The sequence below is a fragment of the Rhinoraja longicauda genome, chromosome 7 (assembly GCF_053455715.1).
Source record: "Rhinoraja longicauda isolate Sanriku21f chromosome 7, sRhiLon1.1, whole genome shotgun sequence".
Classification (NCBI taxonomy): domain Eukaryota; kingdom Metazoa; phylum Chordata; class Chondrichthyes; order Rajiformes; family Arhynchobatidae; genus Rhinoraja; species Rhinoraja longicauda.
The window spans coordinates 41,420,679-41,440,834 of record NC_135959.1 but is presented as its reverse complement, the minus strand read 5'-3'; the positions used below and the strand labels follow the sequence as shown (position 1 = coordinate 41,440,834).

Sequence of the window (20,156 nt, the reverse complement as noted above, 5' to 3'; positions counted from 1 at the left end):
TTTTGCATTCCCACGAAGACCCGGATCTGGTTCAACAACAACAAACCCTGGTTTACAGCACAACTCATAGACAGCTCCCCCAATCAAAAGACGAGGCCTACAGGAGCGGGGATACAGACCTCTACAAGCAGGCCAAGTACAAGCTGAGTAGAGGAATCAGAGCTGCCAAGGAAAGGTACTCTGAGAAGCTGAGGAGCAAGTTCTCAGCTAATGACTCTTCTTCAGTTTGGAAGGGCTTGCAAGAAATCACCAGGTACAAGAGGAAAACCCCACGCTCCTTGGACAATCGTCAGCTGACCAACGACCTGAATGAGTTTTACTGCAGGTTCGAGAAACAGAAACATAACCCTGGGAACCCCTCCCCCCACCCCCAATCACCACTTCACACATACTCAAAGACTGATTCCAGTTTGCAAAGGCTGGATCCATCCCCACCCACTTCTCCCCAAGCAGCAATTCACACCTACTCAGAGTATAAGAAAATAACTGCAGATGCTGGTACAAATCGATTTATTCACAAAAAGCTGGAGTAACTCAGCAGGTCAGGCAGCATCTCGGGAGAGAAGGAATGGGTGACGTTTCGGGTCGATACACTTCTTCAGACTGATGTCGAGGGTGGGACAAAGGAAGGATATAGGTGGAGACAGGAAGATAGAGGGAGATCTGGGAAGGAGGAGGGGAAGGGAGGGACAGAGGAGCTATCTGAAGTTGGAGAAGCCGACGTTCATACCACCGGGCTGCAAACTGCCCAGGCGAAATATGAGGTGCTGCTCCTCCAATTTCCGGCAGGCCTCACTATGGCACTGGAGGAGGCCCATGACAGAGAGGTCAGACTGGGAATGGGAGGGGGAGTTAAAGTGCTGGGCCACCGGGAGATCAGTTTTGTTAATGCGGACCGAGCGCAGGTGTTCAGCGAAGCGATCGCCGAGCCTGCGCTTGGTTTCGCCGATATAAATAAGTTGACATCTAGAGCAGCGGATGCAATAGATGAGGTTGGAGGAGGTGCAGATGAACCTCTGTCTCACCTGGAAAGACTGTTTGGGTCCTTTGATGGAGTTGAGGGGGGAGGTAAAGGGACAGGTGTTGCATCTCGTGCGGTTGCAAGGGAAAGTGCCCGGGGTTGGGGTGGTTTGGGTAGCAAGGGACGAGTGGACCAGGGAGTTACGGAGGGAACGGTCTCTGCGGAAGGCAGAGAGGGGAGGGGATGGGAAGATATGGCCAGTGGTGGGGTCCCGTTGTAGGTGACGGAAATGTTGGTGGATGATATGTTGGATCCGCTGGCTGGTGGGGTGGAAGGTGAGAACGAGGGGGATCCTGTCCTTGTTGCGAGTGGGGGGAGGGGGAGCAAGAGCGGAGCTGCGGGATGTAGAAGAGACCCTAGTGAGAGCCTCATCTATAATGGAGGAGGGGAAGCCCCGTTTTCTGAAGAACGAGGACATCTCGGAAGCCCTAGTCTGAAACACCTCATCCCGGGCGCAGATGCGGCGTAGACGGAGGAATTGGGAATAGGGGATAGACTTTTTGCAGGGGACCGGGTGGGAAGAAGTGTAGTCCAGATAGCTGTGCGAGTCGGTGGGCTTGTAGTAAATGTCCGTCACTAGTCTGTCTCCTGTGATGGAGATGGTGAGGTCCAGAAACGGGAGGGAGATGTCAGAGATAGTCCAGGTATATTTAAGGGCAGGATGGAAATTGGAGGTGAAGTGTATGAAGTCAGTGAGTTCTGCATGGGTGCAAGTACTCAGAGACTGGCTGGAGTTTGCAAAGACTGGCCCTTCCACCCCCCCCACCCCACCCCCTCTGCAATCACCAATTTGCACATCCTCACAGAATGACTCCAGTTTAACAATAGAAATTGCGGAGGTGGAGAGGCTATTCAGAAAACAGAAAAGCCGGATATCTCCAGGACCGGGCAAGGTTTCCCCCTCTACCCTCAAGCTCTGTGCCGAACAACTAGCGCCAATCTACGCAGACATTTTCAACCAGTCCCTGCAAACCTGCACTGTCCCTGCCTGCTTCAAGGTCTCCATTATTGTCCCTGTACCCAAAAAGACAAGGATCACTGGTCTTAATGACTACAGGCCTGTCGCACTTACTTCTGTAGTCATGAAGACCTTTGAAAGACGTGCTGGCCCAGCTGAAAAACCACAAACCCCCTGCTGGACCCTCTGCAGTTTGCATATAGGGCCAATAGATCGGTGGACGACGCAGTCAATCTAGGTCTGCACTTCATCCTCCAGCACCTAGACCACAAGGGAACCTATGCCAAGATTCTGTTTGTGGACTTTAGCTCTGCTTTGAACATCATTGTTGCAGAGCTACTACACTACGAACTCTCCCAGCTGACTGTGCCTGAACCCCTCTGTCAGTGGATCATCAACTTCCTGACGGACAGGAAGCAGCATGTGAGGCTGGGAAAGCACATCTCGGACCCGCAGACCCTCAGCATAGGAGCACCTTTACTCTCTACACCAACGACTCCTCTGTCCTCCTCCAGCTCCTCCAGTTTGTGGATGACACAACCCTGATTGGACTGATCCAGGATTGGGAGGAATCTGCCTACAGATGGAAAGTGACACAGCTGGCGTCCTGGTGCCATCACAACAACCTGGAGCTCAATGCTCTCAAGACAGTGGACTAATTGTAGACTTTCGAATAGATCCCCCTCCCCTCCCCCGACTCACCATCAACAACACCATAGTCACATCTGTGGAGTCATTTAAGTTCCTTGGAACCATCATCTCCAGGGTCCTTAAATGGGGGGGCCACCAACGACTCCACAGTCAAAAAGGCCCAACAGTGGATGTACTTCTTGCGGCAACTGAAGAAACACAATCTGCCACAGGCAATGATGGTCCAATTCTATACTGCTATCATTGAGTCCGTCCTCACCTTCTCCATCATGGTCTGGTTTGGCTCAGCCACCATGCATAACATCCGGAGGCAATATATGCAAAATCTGACCTTAGCCTTGAATATCTCTGCCTTAAATATTTTCCATGATCCAACTTCATCAGATCTCTGGGATAGACAATTCACAAGCTTCTGGCTACCAGCATAATCAAGGATCAGTCTCACCCTGGCCACTCCCTTTTCTTCTATCTCCCATCAGGCAAGAGATACAGAAGTTTAAAAACATACCTCCAGATTTAGGGACCGTTTCTTCCCAGCTGTTATCCAAATAAGGGATACTGGGTTAATGTCTGTAAATGTAAGTAAATGTCTAAGTGAATGCCTGTATCGAATGCGTAACCTCCGGAAATGTCGGATGGGCTTGTTAAAAAAGATGTTTTGTAAGTGATATTTATTACTTGAATAAAGTATTTTTTGATATAAAAAAAATTAAATCCTCTCACCAACTAGAGAGCAGTCCTGACCTCTCATCTACCTCATTGGAAACCTTCGAACAATTTTTAATCGGACTTTACTGAACTTTATCTTACACTAAACATTATACTCTTTATCCTGTATCTGTACACTATGGACGGCTTGATTGCAATCATGTATAGTGTTTTCGCAGACTGAATAGCATACAACACAAAAGAACTTTTTACTGTACCTATATATTTAGGCATAGTATGTAAGATTTGATCATTTGGATAGCATGCAAAACAAAACCTTTCACTGTACCTGGATGCACGTGATAATAATAAACATAATTAGTCACAGGCAGAAAGCGCAAACTAATCTGACGATTCCCAAGAAAACTGGATCTGCATGGTGGCAGATTTACCTACAGTTCCATTCAAAATATTAAGAACATGCAAAACAGTTTTACAATATGAAGTATTGCATAAGATATACTTGCAGGCACGATCCCAACATTTAAGAATCATTTAGACAGGTACATGGATAGGATAGGTTTAGAGGGATATGGGCCAAAGGTAGGCAGGTTGGACGTGTAGATAGACCATGTTGGTCAGTGTACGCAAGTTGGGCAAAAGGGCTTGTTTGCATGCTGTATGACTCTGACTCCATATTTCAATTCATAAATGTATGCTTTAATTAAATTATTGAACGAATTTCAAAATTACCTTTTATTTTAGAACGCCTTTTCCATTAAAGATTTTTCTTTGTTCCAGGTGTTATCATTTACTCATTCAATCTCTTTTCACTCTGCGGAAACGTTTGAATCTCTCCTGCAGTGTTTGAAAATGGATGACGAGAAGGTGGCAGAAGCAGGTTTACAAATCTTCCGAAATACTGGGCAGAAAATTGAAGATGACTTTCCTCACATCAGATCGTATGTTTCATTGCCATTGCTCGATGTAGAACAGGGACATATAAGTATAGGAAAGAACTGCAGATGCTGGTTTAAATCGAAGGTAGACACAAAATGCTGGAGTAACTCAGCGGGACAGGCAGCACCTCTGGAGAGAAGGAATGGGTGATGTTTTGGGTCGAGACCCTTCTTCAGACTGATCTGTGATATATGTGTTTCTTTTAGAGTCAGTATGAGGACAATTTTGTTTCTGTATTGCAAGATTTGAGTGTTTTATGGAGATTAATATCAAAATAGTTATTCAAGTCAATTAGTTTTCAGAAATTTGAGCAAATGAAATGCTTTGTGCTGTGAATTGCAGATTAGCTTTCTTTTGACTTGCAGATGTTTTATCTTAATATTCAATGAATACATCTTTCACTCTGTTTACTGCGGTATGTTGTTGTAGAAAACAAAAGTGAGTGGAGAGGATATATTGTGATTTGGTAGTAATTTTTTGTGATCAATTGAAGAAGGGCTTTTGTTGCTAACGACAGATTCAAAAGTCTGTGGTGCAAAAAGTCGGTACTGGCAAATTAAGCATTCTTCCTTTACATCAAGAATTAGCTTATGAATTCCATGCTAAATTCACCAGAAAATAAACTGTTGTTGATTCGAGATGGGGTGGGTAAGAAAGTCAAATATGAAGAATGTCCATAAAATTAAAAAATCTGGGTTGGTACATCCCATTGCCCCTACTGAACATTCAACTGAACAAGAGGCAAAAGCAATTATCAAAGAATTGAAATCTATTCTGTTCAGTTGCAAAATGGTAAACGTGTCACTGGATGGGCACAAAATGCTGGAGTAACTCAGAGGGTTCGGCAGCATCTCTGGAGAAAATGAGCAGATGACATTTCGGGTCGAAACCTACTTAAGACTGATTGTAGTAAGAAGAGTGAGGGAAAAACTTGAGGTTTAAAAAAAACCAGGACAAATCCGGGCCAGCAACAGGTGACCTCGGAAAAGGTTCCCTGATGGCCAGATTGTTGGATGGAGACAGGTGTGAGCCCAAGAAGGATTGATCGTTGCGAACTGTGGAACTGGCAAACAGACTTTTAGTGGAGAGCGGGAGGGAGGTGTTTGTAGAAGTTACCTAAAATTGGGAAATTCAATGTTTATACTGTTGGGTTGTGAGCTACCCAAGTGGAATATGAGATGCTGTTCCTCCAGTTTACGTATGCCCACGCTCTGGCAATGGAGGAGGCCCAGGACAGGGGTGTCAGTGTTGGGACGGGGAGCTAAAGTGGAATTTGTCACTGGATTCAGTATTGCTTGATCTGTGATAAAAGAACTTTCAAATTAGTTTCTTATTTCAGAATTATTGTTTGGCCTGTATAGTCTTGTGTGCATGTGAAATAAGTTAGACAAATCTATTGACAGCAGAGGGTGCTATTCCATGAGTGGGGTTCTTGGAGATATTCAGGTTAGTGCCAAAGGGAATTTGGCACTGGTGTCAACCTTATGTATCAGATGCAAAATCAATTCAATTTTCCCTGATTTTGTGAAGCCACAATCTGTCAACATTATGCTTTCCTTTTTCCTAGTGCTTTGCTACCAGTATTGCAGCAAAAGGCCAAGAAAGGCACCGCTCGACAGGCCAAGCATGCTATTCATTGCATTCATGCAATATTCTCCAGCAAAGAGACACAATTTGCACAAATATTTGAGGTAAAAAATCCACCATTTAAACTGCACTTCAATTATAGTAGTAATCATCTTAATTGAATTTAAACAGTCCCTTTGGCCCAGATGTAGTCATCTATCTTGATGAGCTTCCAAAAGATCCTATGTAAAATCCAAAATGGAGCAGAAATGATTTTTTTAATAAACCAAATCAATATGATCAATTGTATTTCTCTAGTTGATTAATCTAACACCATTGGCGATACTTCCCCCATTAGTTAGAGCTAACGTGCTCCAATTTGTACCTAATCAAAGTTTTGTTGGGCAAGTAGAATCTTTTAATTCTTCTCAATTTGGCCTAGACTGGGAAGGCAATGTTTTGTTTCTGCAAAATAATCCTGTCCCTTTGCCTACTTGGTAAGATGTACTCCTGAGTTTATTTTATTTATTGTAGTAGTTCTATCAGAATCTGCAAATAATTATTTTAAAAGTGCATTTCCATTTGTTTTTTGATATGACTCATTCTAACTGGGGTTAGATTAGATTAATTAATTGATTAACAAAAGGCCTCAACTATTTGTTACTGCTTAGAGGACATCTTTCAATCCCTTGTTACTCTTTCCAGAAATGTAATATTTAGACCGAAAGTGAAGTTTTCCAGTGAAGGATACATAATTTTGCTGAATTGCAATTAGTTTAAGTGATCCGGACTGTTAAAATATCTATAGATTCCTTTACAGTTTTCATTGTTCTTTACGATAATTGTGCTTTCGGGGTCTGGATCTGGTGAAATCATAGTCTGTAGTTTTCAGGAACTAGAACTAAATCAATTACCAACTGTGCACACACAATCTCCTGTGAAGCATTTCCTGACAGTAACACTGGACTGTGTAGACTGCAGAATCGCATCTGTGGTATTTATAGACAAAGACATTGTAAACTGATCGCTTGTGTTTTTCTTTATTTTAGCCTTTACACAAGAGTTTGGATCCGAGCAACCCAGAGCAGATCATAACGCCTTTGATTTCAATTGGGCATATAGCTACGCTGGCTCCTGAACAGTTTTCTGCACCTTTGAAATCCATGGTGGCTGGTTTTGTTGTGAAAGATTTGTTAATGAATGACCGCGTAAGTACAGATGTGCTGTTTCTATTGTTTTAAGTAGTAGTACCTGCCACCAATTTCAAGCCAGGAAGGCGAAATGTTTCACTAACTGCACGAAACCAGGTATCACTAAAGCATATATCAGTCATTGACGTAGACAATAGACAATAGACAATAGGTGCAGGAGGAGGCAGGAGGATGGCTGATCATTCTCAATCAGTACCCCGTTCCTGCCTTCTCCCCATTACCCCTGACTCCGCTATCCTTAAGAGCTCTATCTAGCTCTCTCTTGAATGCATTCAGAGAATTGGCCTCCACTGCCCTCTGAGGCAGAGAATTACACAGATTCACAACTCTCTGACTGAAAACGTTTTTCCTCATCTCGGCTCTAAATGGCCTACCCCTTATTCTTAAACTGTGGCCCCTGGTTCTGGACTCCCCCAACATTGAAGGAACATGTTTCCTGCCTCTAACGTGTCCAACCCCTTAATAATCTTATACGTTTCGATAAGATCTCCTCTCATCCTTCTAAATTCCAGTGTGTACAAGCCTAGTCGCTCCAGTCTTTCAACATATGACAGTCCCGCCATTCCGGGAATTAACCTAGTAAACCTACGCTGCACGCCCTCAATAGCAAGAATATCCTTCCTCAAATTTGGAGACCAAAACTGCAGTATCTGGACTATTGTAATGTGGCCAAACGGAGCTCGACGTCCCAGTTGCAAACCTATTACATCGCCGATATTTATTACTTAAAGCATTAGAACCAGAACCGAATAAATAAAAACGTAAAACTTGGGCAGAATGCAGTGAAACATTGGCCCTCCCAGTTTGACATGTGTAGATATTGAGATTTGTGCTAATTTAAATACAGGTCTAAAATGGCCTGTAAGGATTACAATTTGTTAAACTTAAAAATCCGTTTAAAAAGTCAATGTAAAATTTCTCATGCAAGATCGCCAAGTACAATAGGAAACTACACACAGATTCCAAGGTAACAACTGTTGTTTGAAATGTGATTACTGAGTGTGGAGCTTCCGATGTCAATTAGGCGTTGCGAACTCAGCAATGAAACGTAAATGATACATATGATTTCATGTTTCATAAAAGTAGCCACATTTCTAACTAATTTATTCCGTTCGATAACTGTGTACATGTTCAAATAACAAGAGTTGTGGTGTTTGTTGGCGGCAATTAAATAAAGGATTTGCGTTAAATGGGGCCTTCTTCGGATGATGCCAAACCACTCAGTTCCGGTGGATGCTCTTGTATTTTGTGCCCGGAATCCAACATCTGCCTTCCTTTGTGCCTCCAGCAGTCTTACTTTGTACTGCTTCCTCGTCTTTTTAGATTGGGAGCTCTTTGTTTAGAGGGCATTAAGCCTTTGCTGATTTCCATTTGGTCAGTGTTTTACAGTTCTGGCATATCACAATTCCTTAATACTGGACAATATTAAGAAAGCATAAGCAGACAGTTTTCCTGAAAGGAAAAGATAAAGAAATCCTGATGGGATCCTCTACTTTTCTATATTCTTATTCGTCATTGTACTGGAGTAGTCATTCTATTTGTTGCACACACCTTTTTGGTACTTTATTTGGCACAGTGGCGCCAGAGACTCTATCCCCTCTCCCATTCTAGATGAGGCTCTCACTAGGGCCTCTTCTATATCCTGCAACTCCGCTCTTGCTCCCCCTCCCCCCATTCGTAACAAGGACAGAATCCCCCTCGTTCTCGCCTTCCACCCCATCAGCCAGAGTATCCAACAAATCGTCCTCCAACTCAAGCGTCTTTGAGTATCTTGAAAAGCGCTATATAAAATAAATATTATTATTATTAACATTTCCGTCACCTCCAACGGGACCCCACTACTGGCCACATCTTCCCATCCCCTCCCTTTCTGCGTTCTGCAGAGACTGTTCCCTCCATAACTCCCTGGTCCACTCGTCCCTTCTTACCCAAACCACCCCATCCCCGGGCACTTTCCCCTGCAACCGCAGGACATGCAACACCCATCCCTTTACCTCCCTCCTCAACTCCATCCAAGGACCCAAACAGTCTTTCCAGGTGAGACAGAGATTCACCTGCACCTCCTCCAACCTCATCTATTGTATCCCTGCTCTAGATGTCAACTTAATTACATCGGCGAAATCAAACGCAGGCTCGGCGATCGTTTCGCTCAACACCTTCGCTCAGTCCGCCTCAACCAGCCTGATCTCTCGGTGGCTGAGCACTTCAACTCCCCCTCCCACTCCCAGTGTGATCTTTCTGTCATGGGCTTCCTCCAGTGCCATTGTGAGGCCCACCGGAAATTAGAGGAACAGCACCTCATATTTCGCTTGGGCAGCTTGCAGCCCAGCAGTATGAACATTGACTTCTCCAACTTTAGATAGTTCCTCTGTCCCTCTCTTCCCCTCCCCCTTCCCAGTTCTCCCTCTATCTTCCTGTCTCCACCTATATCCTTCCTTTGTCCCGCCCACCTGACATCAGTCTGAAGAAGGGTCTCGACCCGAAACGTCACTCATTCCCTCTCTCCTGAGATGCTGCCTGACCTGCTGAGTTACTCCAGCATTTTGTGAAATAAATACCTTCGATTTGTGCCTGCAGTTATTTTCTTACCCTAAAGGTTCAATCATGACTGTGGGTGCTGTCCATATGGAGTTTTTACATTCTCCCTGTGACCACATGGGTTTTCTCCAGATGCTCTGGTTTTCTCCCACATTCCAAAGATGTGCAGGTCTGTAGGTTAATTAGCTTCTGTAAATTGTCCTTGGAGTGTAGGATAGAACTAATGTATGGGTGATCGCTGGTCGGTGTGGGCCGGAGGGTTTGTTTCCATGCTGTTTCCATCGGTCAGGCAGCATCTATGGACAAAATGCACAGCCGGCATTTTGGGGTGAGACCTTTTTTCAGACTGATAAAAGGTCCCGACCAAAATGTTGTCTGTCTGTTCCCTCCAAAGATGTTGCTTAACCCACTGAGTTTCACCAGCACTTTGATTTTTGCTTAAAATTTAATTAAGCTGATTTTCGAGAAATATACCCTGCCACACTCTTCACATGGTGGAAAAAGTCTGTTCCAAATTTTACTTTTTAAAAGGTGGTAGATTTTAGCTTTCATGATGGTGCTTCATTGAAAATGGTATAGGTTTGAATCAAACCTAGTTTGCAAAGTGCCAGGGAATTGGTATAGCAGCAGAAGCAGAACAGCAGAAGGGTGGCACAGAGGCGCCACAGTGGAGTTGCTTCCTTGCAGCACCAGAGACCTGGGTTTGATCCTGACTACAGGTGCTGTCAGTATGGAGTTTGTACGTTCTCCCTGTGATCGTGCGGATTGTCTCTGGATGCTCCGGTTTCCTCCCACACTCTAAAGAAGTACAGGTTTGAAGGTTAATTGGCTACGGTAAAATTGTAAATTATCCCTAGTGTATAGGATGGTGCTAGGATAGTAGGATGATCAGCCATGATCATATTGAATGATGGTGCTGGCTCGAAGGGCCGACAGGCCTACTCTTGCACCTATTTTCTATGTTTCTATTCTACAGGGTGATCGCTGGCTGGCACGGACTTGGTGGGCTTGTTTCAGCACTGTATCTGTAAACTAAAGTCTGGAAAATGAAAAAAACGTAGATTCTTGAAATCCGAAATAAAACAAAAAATGCGAGGAGCACTTGGTAGGTCATGCAACATCTGTCCAAAGAGAAATAGATTAATGTATCAGGTCGATGGGTCTTGCTATTTTCTGTAAGAAGGAACTGCAGATGTTGGGTTACATCGAAGATAGATACAAAATGCTGGAGTAACACAGCGGGTCAGGCAGCATCTCTGGAGAAAAGGAATAGGTAGGTGTAGGGTCTCGTCCCGAAACGTTACCTATTCCTTTTCTCCAGAGATGCTGCCTAACCCGTTGAGTTACTCCAGTAGTTTGTGTCTATCTTCATATTTTCTGCTTTTAGATACAACTAGACCAAGTGGACTCATTGGGCCCAAACCTCTCCTGCATTGGTGCAGCACCCCTCTCTCCCCCCCTCCCTTCCTCTCCCTCCCTCTCCCCCTCCCTCCCCAGGAGATTGATTTAAACTTTAAAATGTGAATAACTTTTAAAATATAACACCGATGTCAATGAAATTTCCTCCATTAGCACCAAAGGGACGACGGTGAGTAAGGTGGGCCTAAAATTGTTGCGCTATCATGTATCGTTTTGGCTGTAGTTCAGGAACAAACAAACAAACAAACGAGAGTTTTAGTATATAGATATCTTGTTGGTGTACTTTGCTAAAGTTGTATGTTGTTCAGAAGTTTTGCTGAATAGCACAGAGAACCCTCAAACTATGCAGCTGTCACCCTGAAGGAAAAGAGTGTTTTTTAGTTACCCGCGCAAGTTTGTATAAAGACCTAAAAGGTGATGGAGCCCATGTTCATAAGGAATTCATCAGACTGGAATGGGAATCAAAGCAAGGCTTTAAAAAAGAGATCTGACGATAGCCGTGACGTTTAATGAACCTGAAACTAAAGTTTCCACAAAATCCCATCCATTCATAGCGTTTGAAAAGCTTGAAATGTCTTTTTTTATGGTTACCTAATCACAGGTAACAGCAGGACAAATGCTGGAGTAACTCAGTGGCTCAGGCAGCATCCTGACCAGCTGTGTTACTCCAGCATTTTATGGCTTTCCTTGGTAAACCAGCATCCGCAGTTCCTTGTTTCTACAGGAAACAGCAAGCCATTAAGGAGAGATGCTGCAATTCTAGGGGAAGATTTCATTTGTGTTAATGGCAAGCCAGTGATTCTCCACACAAGGAACAATTTTTCCTAATATTTGTTGATTAATGTTAATCAATAAATCTTTAATTGGTCGCACAGTGGAAGATCAACAGGTAGTGCAAAATCTGTTCAAGGAATATACAAATTAGATGTTGTGGCACTGGCATACTAGAAAAGGAAATGTGCACATGAACAAGTGTTTTTGTTTCAGCTGCTGCAGGTCTGTGGGTTTTTTCTGATTGGCATTATCAATGTCTGCAATGATACAGATCAGTGTTTGTGCACTCCTTCAGAGCGAATGCCTTGGGACCATGTGGGTTTCCTCCAGGTGTTCCGGTTTCCTCCCGCATTCCAGGGACGTACGAGTTGCTAGGTTAATTGACCTCTGTAAATTGACGCCAGTGTATAGGTGGACAGTGGAACCTGAAATTGATGGGAATGTTAAATGTGAAACATTTAAAGCATAATTTCTTTGAGTCTGAAGAAAGGTCGTAAAAGCCGAAAAGCCATTTGTCCATTCCCTCCACAGATGCTGCCTGATCCACAGCACTTTATGTTTTGCCTGAAATTCCAGTATATGCAGTTTCTATTTTCTTCATTTCAGAGATATTCTTCAAACTTTTCATGCACTGAATAGGTCCTGTTGATGAAGTTTGTTTTGGGGTTTAGGTTTATTATTGTCACGTGTACTAAGGTACAATAGGTAGAGCAAAATAAAAGGTACAGATTGCAGAATATAGTTCTCAGCCTTGCAGTGCACCAGTTCCATAGACAGTCATAGAGTCATAGAGCGATACAGTGTGGAAACAGGCCCTTCGGCCCAACTTGCCCACAACGGCAAACAATTCCCAGCTACACGAGCACCCCTCCCAACCCTTCCGAATTTGACGGAAAGTTTCTGCTTTCTTATTTCATTTCCGCCATTCCGATTTTACCTCACATTTTTCCGCAACAGTCGGTAATTGCAATTTGTCAATTCGGCCGCTAGAGGTCGCTTGGGGTTCCACGAGAAATCCTCCGCACCTGGAAGTCTCCCCGAAAATACGTCACCTAGGCTGGGCAAGGCAGCCAATCTCGACCTCATCGGGATTTCCATGGCCGATCGGTGGGTTGAATTTGCAACCTGCGATCAGGGCTCTGGAACTCCAGCCCAGCTGGAGCCAGTACATCTATCCCCATAGCCGACTTCCTTGGTCAGTTGGATAAACTCGCAAAGCTCTGGAACCAAGAGTGCCAGAAAATCAGTGGTGGAACTGTAATGAGTAAAGGGCCTGTCCCACTTAGGCGATTTTTTAGGCGACTAGGCTGTCTCCACATGATCGCCGGAGTGTCGCCTGTATGTAGGCGTGAGTAGCATCCAAAGAGTCATGGCGTCTTTCTGGTCGCCGCTGGATTTTCAGAATGTTGAAATTTTTTTGGCGACAGTGGCTTTGACGCCAATGAATGTAGTTTGACGTATCCTGACGTAGGTGCGGTCGCAGGTTGTCGCCAGGTGACGTAGATTGCCGCCGGTGCTCACTTCAGTGAATTCCATTTGCGACTACCTACGTCAACCGGCGTCAAGAGAAGTCAAGTTGCAACAGGCATTGGGAAACTCCAAGTCCACAGAAGTCAAGCTACAACAGCCAGTCGCGATGCTGATGAACGAAGTCCATGTATGCCTATATCGGTGACAATGTAGGACCATACCGAAGACAAGGTACGACCATACCGGCGACAACCTACGGCAACCTACGACAGTGGCTATCATCGGCGACTAGCTACTCCAGGCTACGTCAGTGGCGCCTCCGTGGCGAAGGCGCGTGGTCAAGGTACTAGGGCGCAAAGGAAATTCTTAACATTTTGATGGAAAATTGATGTATGAAGTTATTGTATTTCAGAATAGTTTCTCATGGCATGATTTTCAAATAGTCATGATGTAGAATGATTGGAAACCCAACCATACACCCCCTTTTATCGGGAAACTGGGTGATTCTATTGTTTTGGAGACCAGAATGACGAGAATTGTCTTCAGTTGTCTTCAGTCTTCAGGGTCATAGATTGTCGCGGGTGGAGGTAGGTTGACTTCGGTTGTCGTAGGTTGGCGCCCATGTGGTTGTAGGTTGTCGTAGGTGGACGTCCTAGTCGCGACAATTTGGTCGCCGATTGTCGGTAGCTTGACGTCGACTAGGTGGTAGGTTGTTGTTTGTTGTAGATATTGTCATGGGGGATCCAGTCGCCAGTTTTTTGGCGACCTGCTACGACTATTACAGTCGCCTAAAAAACGCATAAGTGGGACAGGCCCTTAAATATTAAATTTAAGTGCAAGATTATATAACTATATTAATTACTTAAGACGGGGTTAATATATAAAACACAGCAGAAAAGTAATCTACCCAATCTATTCCTCATGATTTTGCACACCTTTATAAGATCACTCCTCATTCTCCTTCACTCCAAGGAACAGAGACCCAGCCTACTCAACTTCTCCCTAGAGCTCACACCCTCTAGTCCTGGCAACATCCTCGTAACTATTTTCTGAACCCTTTCAAGCTTGACAATATCATTCCTGTAACATAGTGCCCAGAACTGAACACAATATTCTAAATGCAGTCTCACCAACGTCTTATACAACTGCAACATGACCTCCCAACCTCTATACTCAATACTCTGACTGATGAAGGCCAATGTGCCAAAAGCCTTTTTGACCACCTGATCTAACTGCAACTCAACCTTCAAGGAACCATGCACCTGCACTCCTAGATTCTTCTGCTCTACAACACTCCCCAGAGTCCTACCATTTACTGTGTATGTCCTGCCCTTGTTAGACATCCCAAAATGCAACACCTCACACTTCTCTGTATTAAATTCCATCAATGATTCCTCAGCCCACCTGACCAATTGATCCAGATCCTGCTGCAATCTTTCACAACCACCTTCACTATCTGCAAAACCACTCACTTTTGTATCATCAAACTTGCTAATCTTGCCCTGTATGTTCTCATCCAAATCATTGATGTAGATGACAAACAGTAACGGGCCCAGCACCGAACCTTGAGGCACACCACTAGTTACAGGCCTCCAGTCCAAGAAGCAACCTTCCACCATCACACTCTGCTTCCTTCCATGAAGCCAATTTGCTATCCATTCAACTACCTCTCCTTGGGTCCCATGTGATCTAACCTTCTAGAGCAGCCTACCATCCGGGACCTTGTCGAATGCCCATCTACACAACTTCTACAGCTCTGCCCTCATCAACCTTTTTGGTCACGTCTTCAAAAAAATCGAGATTTGTGAGACATGACCTACGTACAAAACCAAGCTGACTATCCCTAATCAGCCCTTGCCCATCCAAATGCCCATAGAATACACTCTTGTAACTTTCCAACTACAGATGTTAAACTCACCGGCCTATAGTTCCCAGCATTTTTCCTGCAGCCGTTCTTGAAAAGAGACGCAACATTTGCTACCCTTCAGTGTTACGGCACACATCCTGTATGTGCCGAAAGATTGGAGGGTGGCGACTCGTAAATTTCAACCAGGATTTCAAATCCTGCAATTTCCTCTCTAGTTTCCTGCAATGTCCTCGGATACAGTGTCCTCCATAATGTTTGGGACAAAGACCCATCATTTATTTATTTGCCTCTGTACTCCACAATTTGAGATTTGTAATAGAAAAAATCATATGTGGTTAAAGATTGTCAGATTTTAATAAAGGCCATTTTTTTACATTTTGGTTTCACCATGTAGAAATTACAGAGACAAATAAATAAATGATGGGTCTTTGTCCCAAACATTATGGAGGGCACTGTATATGTCCAGTATTCACAATGGGGTGGAGGTGAATTGGACTACCCCAGCTTATGATTCAGAAGCCTGATACCAGAGGGAGGACTATATATTCTTAAGAATATCTAAAATGCTCTATTATTTTAAGTGATTTGGTGCTTGATTATGAGTCATAATATTTTGCCTTTAGTTTCCAGGAAAGAAAACAACAAAGCTTTGGGTGCCCGATGACGAAGTAGGTCCAGAGACACTGACAAAAGTAAGTGCGCTTGAGTTAAGTATTTTCATTCTTCTTTGTACAACATTTAGTTTATTCTTACTGCTTTTGTTTTGCATTGCTCACGATTTGGTATTTGAGAAATGGATTCAACATGATAAGGAACAAACAGAACCTATTGAATCTTGTTCCTATCATCATGGGGACTCTATGTTCAGATTCTTCTGTTTTGTTTTATTTATAATTTCTTGCAGTGATTTGCCATTGCAATCTATTTCATTTGAGTGAATCAACAACAGAGGACATGATTTAATTTTGAAATCTCAAGCCACTATCTTGGGAATTTGCCATTTGAATTTCACCCCATCAAATTAGTTAGCATGCTATACTGAAAGCAAAAAAGCAGGTTAAAGTGCAGGTCTGGAACTCATTCCTGAGCAAGTCTTGAGATATTGAAGACTTGTATTGGTATGCAGTCAGGACGTAACCAATGAATGTCTTATCAGCAACTTCCAGAATTTGTATTTGTGCATGCCCCGTATGAAAATCCTGAACTTGCTGAACAGTGCCAGGAAATCCACGCAGATTTGTGCAAAATGCAGCTCATTCTGTCTGTTTCAATCATAGTTTGCCTTGTAGTTTGAGAGATGATTTATAGTTCCAATCTCAAATTGAGGAAATGGAAATTTGAAGGGGAAAATAATTAGTTAAGTGCAGTTTTGAGTTCAAAATGTTCTCCAAATAGGCAAGCTGTCTTCTCAGACAGAATATTTGAAAAAAAACAAAAGCATAAATGGTTTTTCTCAAAAGAAAAGTACAGAACTTTACTCCAAATATAGAAACAAGGAATTGCAGATGCTGGTTAACAAACAAAAAAAGACAAAGTGCTGGAGTAACTCAGCGGGTCAGGCAGTATCTCTGTTGAAGATTAATAATTAATGTTTTAGGTTGGAACCCTTCTTCAGAATGAAGATGGTGGTGGGGTGAAGAAAACTGGTATTGAGGAGAGGCAGGACAAAGCCTGGCAAGAGATAAGTGGATATAGGTAAGGAGGGGAGGGGTTAGGCTAGACCTTTGGGCAAAGGCAGGAGATAAAAAGACTTGTGTGAGAGAAAAGGTGTGAGAAAAGGATAGAAGAATTGTGCACTGTGAAGACAGAGGAAGGAATGTAGGTCGAAGGGAAGGGGAAGGAGAGAAATGGGTGAAGGTTTACTCCTAATGTGTTATACATATTTGTAATGGTAATTGCAGAACTAAACTTTAACTTGCTGGGCCAGTTTCTAAGTGAATACTGCAGGAGGGCAGAAAACTACTCGTGTTCCTGGTTTGGAGATATTTGTCACTTAATATTTAAACATGTTAAATTTGTTTTAATCTAATTGGTTTATGTAATTAAGTAAAGCATTTTCAAAGCAATTTTATTAATGCTTTAATGCCTCTGAATAACAAATATGTAAAAATCATTAAAAATGTTGTCAACTCTGACGAGCTCAGGCCTCGCCCCCAACCTTCTCTCCCAACAACGATTGTTTGGTGTTTTCTATTATTGCAACGTGCCAGTTAAAACCCATTTACTACTGAGGCCTTCTTGAAGAGAGAGAGAGAGAGGGACACACACACGCACTAAAATGAGCTGTACTTTGAACTCTACTCTGGGAATTTCTCTGCATTGGAGCCAGCAAGTCTTTCCCTTTGCATCCAGCCCAGGATAAGATTAGATACTTAACTTGACTTGAGCATGCACACTACAGCACAGTTCAGTCCTAAACAAACATTAAACATACCCCCCTCCATCACACTGACGTGAATCTTATTAGAACTTTGTACCAGAGGTAGCTGTCATGAATGGGGTCAGCCAAAAACAAGCATTATGTTATGGAGAACATGAATAGGCAATGTTCTTCGGATATGTTGCCTGACCTACTGAGTTAATCCAGGCCCTTGTATCTTTTTGTTTTATAAACTAACATCTGCAGTTCCTTGTGTTAAACATTATTTTATTCCTCTACTTTTGCTACAAATACTTATCCATCTCTTATAACCTTCGTTGAATCTGCCTGAACCACCCCGACAAGCAGGAAAATTGTGAAGAGAAAATTCAGTTAGTTATTATGAAGTACCTTATATACCTTGGGTGGGTTGATAAGAAACCCAGGGATCTGAGATGTCAGAAATGATGGTGAAGTCTTGAGAATTAGGAAGGTAATTTTAAAAGGATTTCCGTATATTGCCCGACTGTGATCTCATTAAATGGCAAACAGGCTTGCGGAGCTGAATGTCTTTAGAACTGTTTATACTTGGAAACAAGAATAAATTGGCCGAAAGATTTCCATGCAGATTTGTCCAGTGAAGAGATATTATTCAGTTTAGATGCATTTGAATCTCCACTGAGATCATTTGACAAGTCATTATAAGCCCATCAGATGTTTCTACTCTGAAGTCAAGAATGCATCTGATCAAATGTGATTTAAATTGTTAAACATTTAAGCATCTGTTCAATTAAATCTGTCCACAATTGTATCATTGATTTTGGTATTTGTATGTTACTGGCAAGGCCATCATTTAACACACATTCTTGATCCTCTTTAAGAGGGTGGACCTGCTTTGTACTACTTCAGATTGCACTACAATCTTTGCACTATTCTGCTGTTTTATACGTCATTGCAATTTTGCAGTTATCACTATCATGTATGCTGTTTACTCTGAGCTTCATACAAACAAGGAATATCATTGTACCTGGTGAACATAACAATAAACTGGTGGTGAGTGGCCACCTTGAACTGCTGGGGTAGCTCTAGCAAATATACTCCCACAGGAAGTGGGAAGCAGATACAGTACTTACACCCAGCGACAGCGATTGTATTTCCAAATCAGGATAATGTGCAACTTGTGTCTGCATTTAGTGGTGTTCCTTTGCCATTGTCGTTCTAGGTTACATTAATGTTATATTCGTGATAGATTACCCATGAAATACCTATGATTATCCTACAGCAGTTAAGGAAATAAAATATTTGCAAATAGGATCAATTGGCAGTAGCTCTTTAACTTCTTTCGTTTAACTAATTACCTCTCAGATAATTAAGGTGATTGGTGGCAGTGTATAATTTATTACTACAGGATTTGGTGGTTCATTTGTATGTTGTTGTGGTATCCATTGTAATGTATATTACAAAAACATCGAGTTAATTTATTTATAAAAATGTTTCAATGTTTTTTTACAGATACAGGCCATAAAGATGATGGTACGGTGGTTGATGGGAATGAGGACTAACGCAAATAAATCAGGAACCTCTACCTTGAGATTGCTAACTGCAATATTACATAGTGATGGTGACCTGACAGAACAAGGGAAAATTAGGTGTGTAATAACCAGTTGAGACAGTGCATGTGCTTTTCGGGTAGGTTTTGTGTTTGCTTTACCAACTTGCAGGAACAGTAGGATTTTTGAAATCCCATTAAGATTTTGCATTACAATATAATAGTTTTACATTACAATCGTTATTAAATGCTTGGTTTTCCATTTTGTGCATTGTTTAATTTGGAAAGATAAATCAAATTCTGATAACAATTTACCCAATTGACATAAATCAAGAAATAGGGTGTATGAATCAAGCATAGAATTACATTAGACAGTGGGCTGGGTAACAAGCATACGTAATTTAGCTTAGATTGCTGATAAAGTGCCGACAAATGAATGAACTGAAATAATATATTTCTGAGATTAGGTGATTTGGCTTTGGGATCAGCAAAATAAATAAATATTGTTGCCTGGTCGAAGGAAAGAGATTTCAATTCATGGCAATAATATAAATTATTTTGGTTTTTTGGTTCAGTCTCGGCATTAAACAGACACAGTTCTCGTGCAATCTTGCTTAGAGACAGTAAAGTGTTTAAAGAAATTTCCCAGGGATTTGTTTTAACCTTGGCCTTTAACTAAAACTATTTTTATTTGACTTGTGAGATTTTTGCTTTATTTGCACTCTGGAAAGGCCTCAAAAATCATTTTTGAAGGGCTGCACATTGCAAGGTTTCCTTGATCTTTTTTAATCACCTGCAAGCCCAGTGCATTTGTTACAGCTTGCAGGCTCATCTATAAAATTAGTTTTGTTACAATTGTCAATTAGTTTCACTGTGTTGTCTGCCTTGAGGAATGTTTAAAACATGTTGAGGTTTCTTTTTTAATCAGTAAATTCAGAATTGAATTGTGTGTTTAATTCAACACAAATAAAGGAACCTAATTTAACTGTACAATTGTAATTTAGTTTTAAATAGTATTTTAAAAATTCATATGCTTACCGTTCCGTATTAATAATTATGTCTTCCCTTGGTGCTTTAATGAAACCTCCTCAGTGAGAAATCATAAACTGCCTTTAAATTTTGTTTAAACGTTAATTGAAAACAGAATGAGGTAGAAGGAAAGTTG

The 20,156-nt window shown here is 42.3% G+C and overlaps 1 protein-coding gene across 7 annotated transcripts in view; it reads left to right on the top strand.

The window, feature by feature from the left end:
• pds5b (PDS5 cohesin associated factor B) overlaps nt 1-20,156 on the top strand; it is a 136,099-nt gene that overhangs the window by 71,359 nt on the left and 44,584 nt on the right. For all 7 annotated transcript variants that reach the window (XM_078402350.1, XM_078402354.1, XM_078402349.1 and 4 more), the window contains 5 exons: nt 4,080-4,240; nt 5,806-5,929; nt 6,854-7,012; nt 15,707-15,775; nt 18,955-19,091. In XM_078402350.1, the coding sequence (XP_078258476.1) occupies nt 4,080-4,240; nt 5,806-5,929; nt 6,854-7,012; nt 15,707-15,775; nt 18,955-19,091 (650 nt within the window). The remainder of the gene's footprint in view (nt 1-4,079; nt 4,241-5,805; nt 5,930-6,853; nt 7,013-15,706; nt 15,776-18,954; nt 19,092-20,156) is intronic.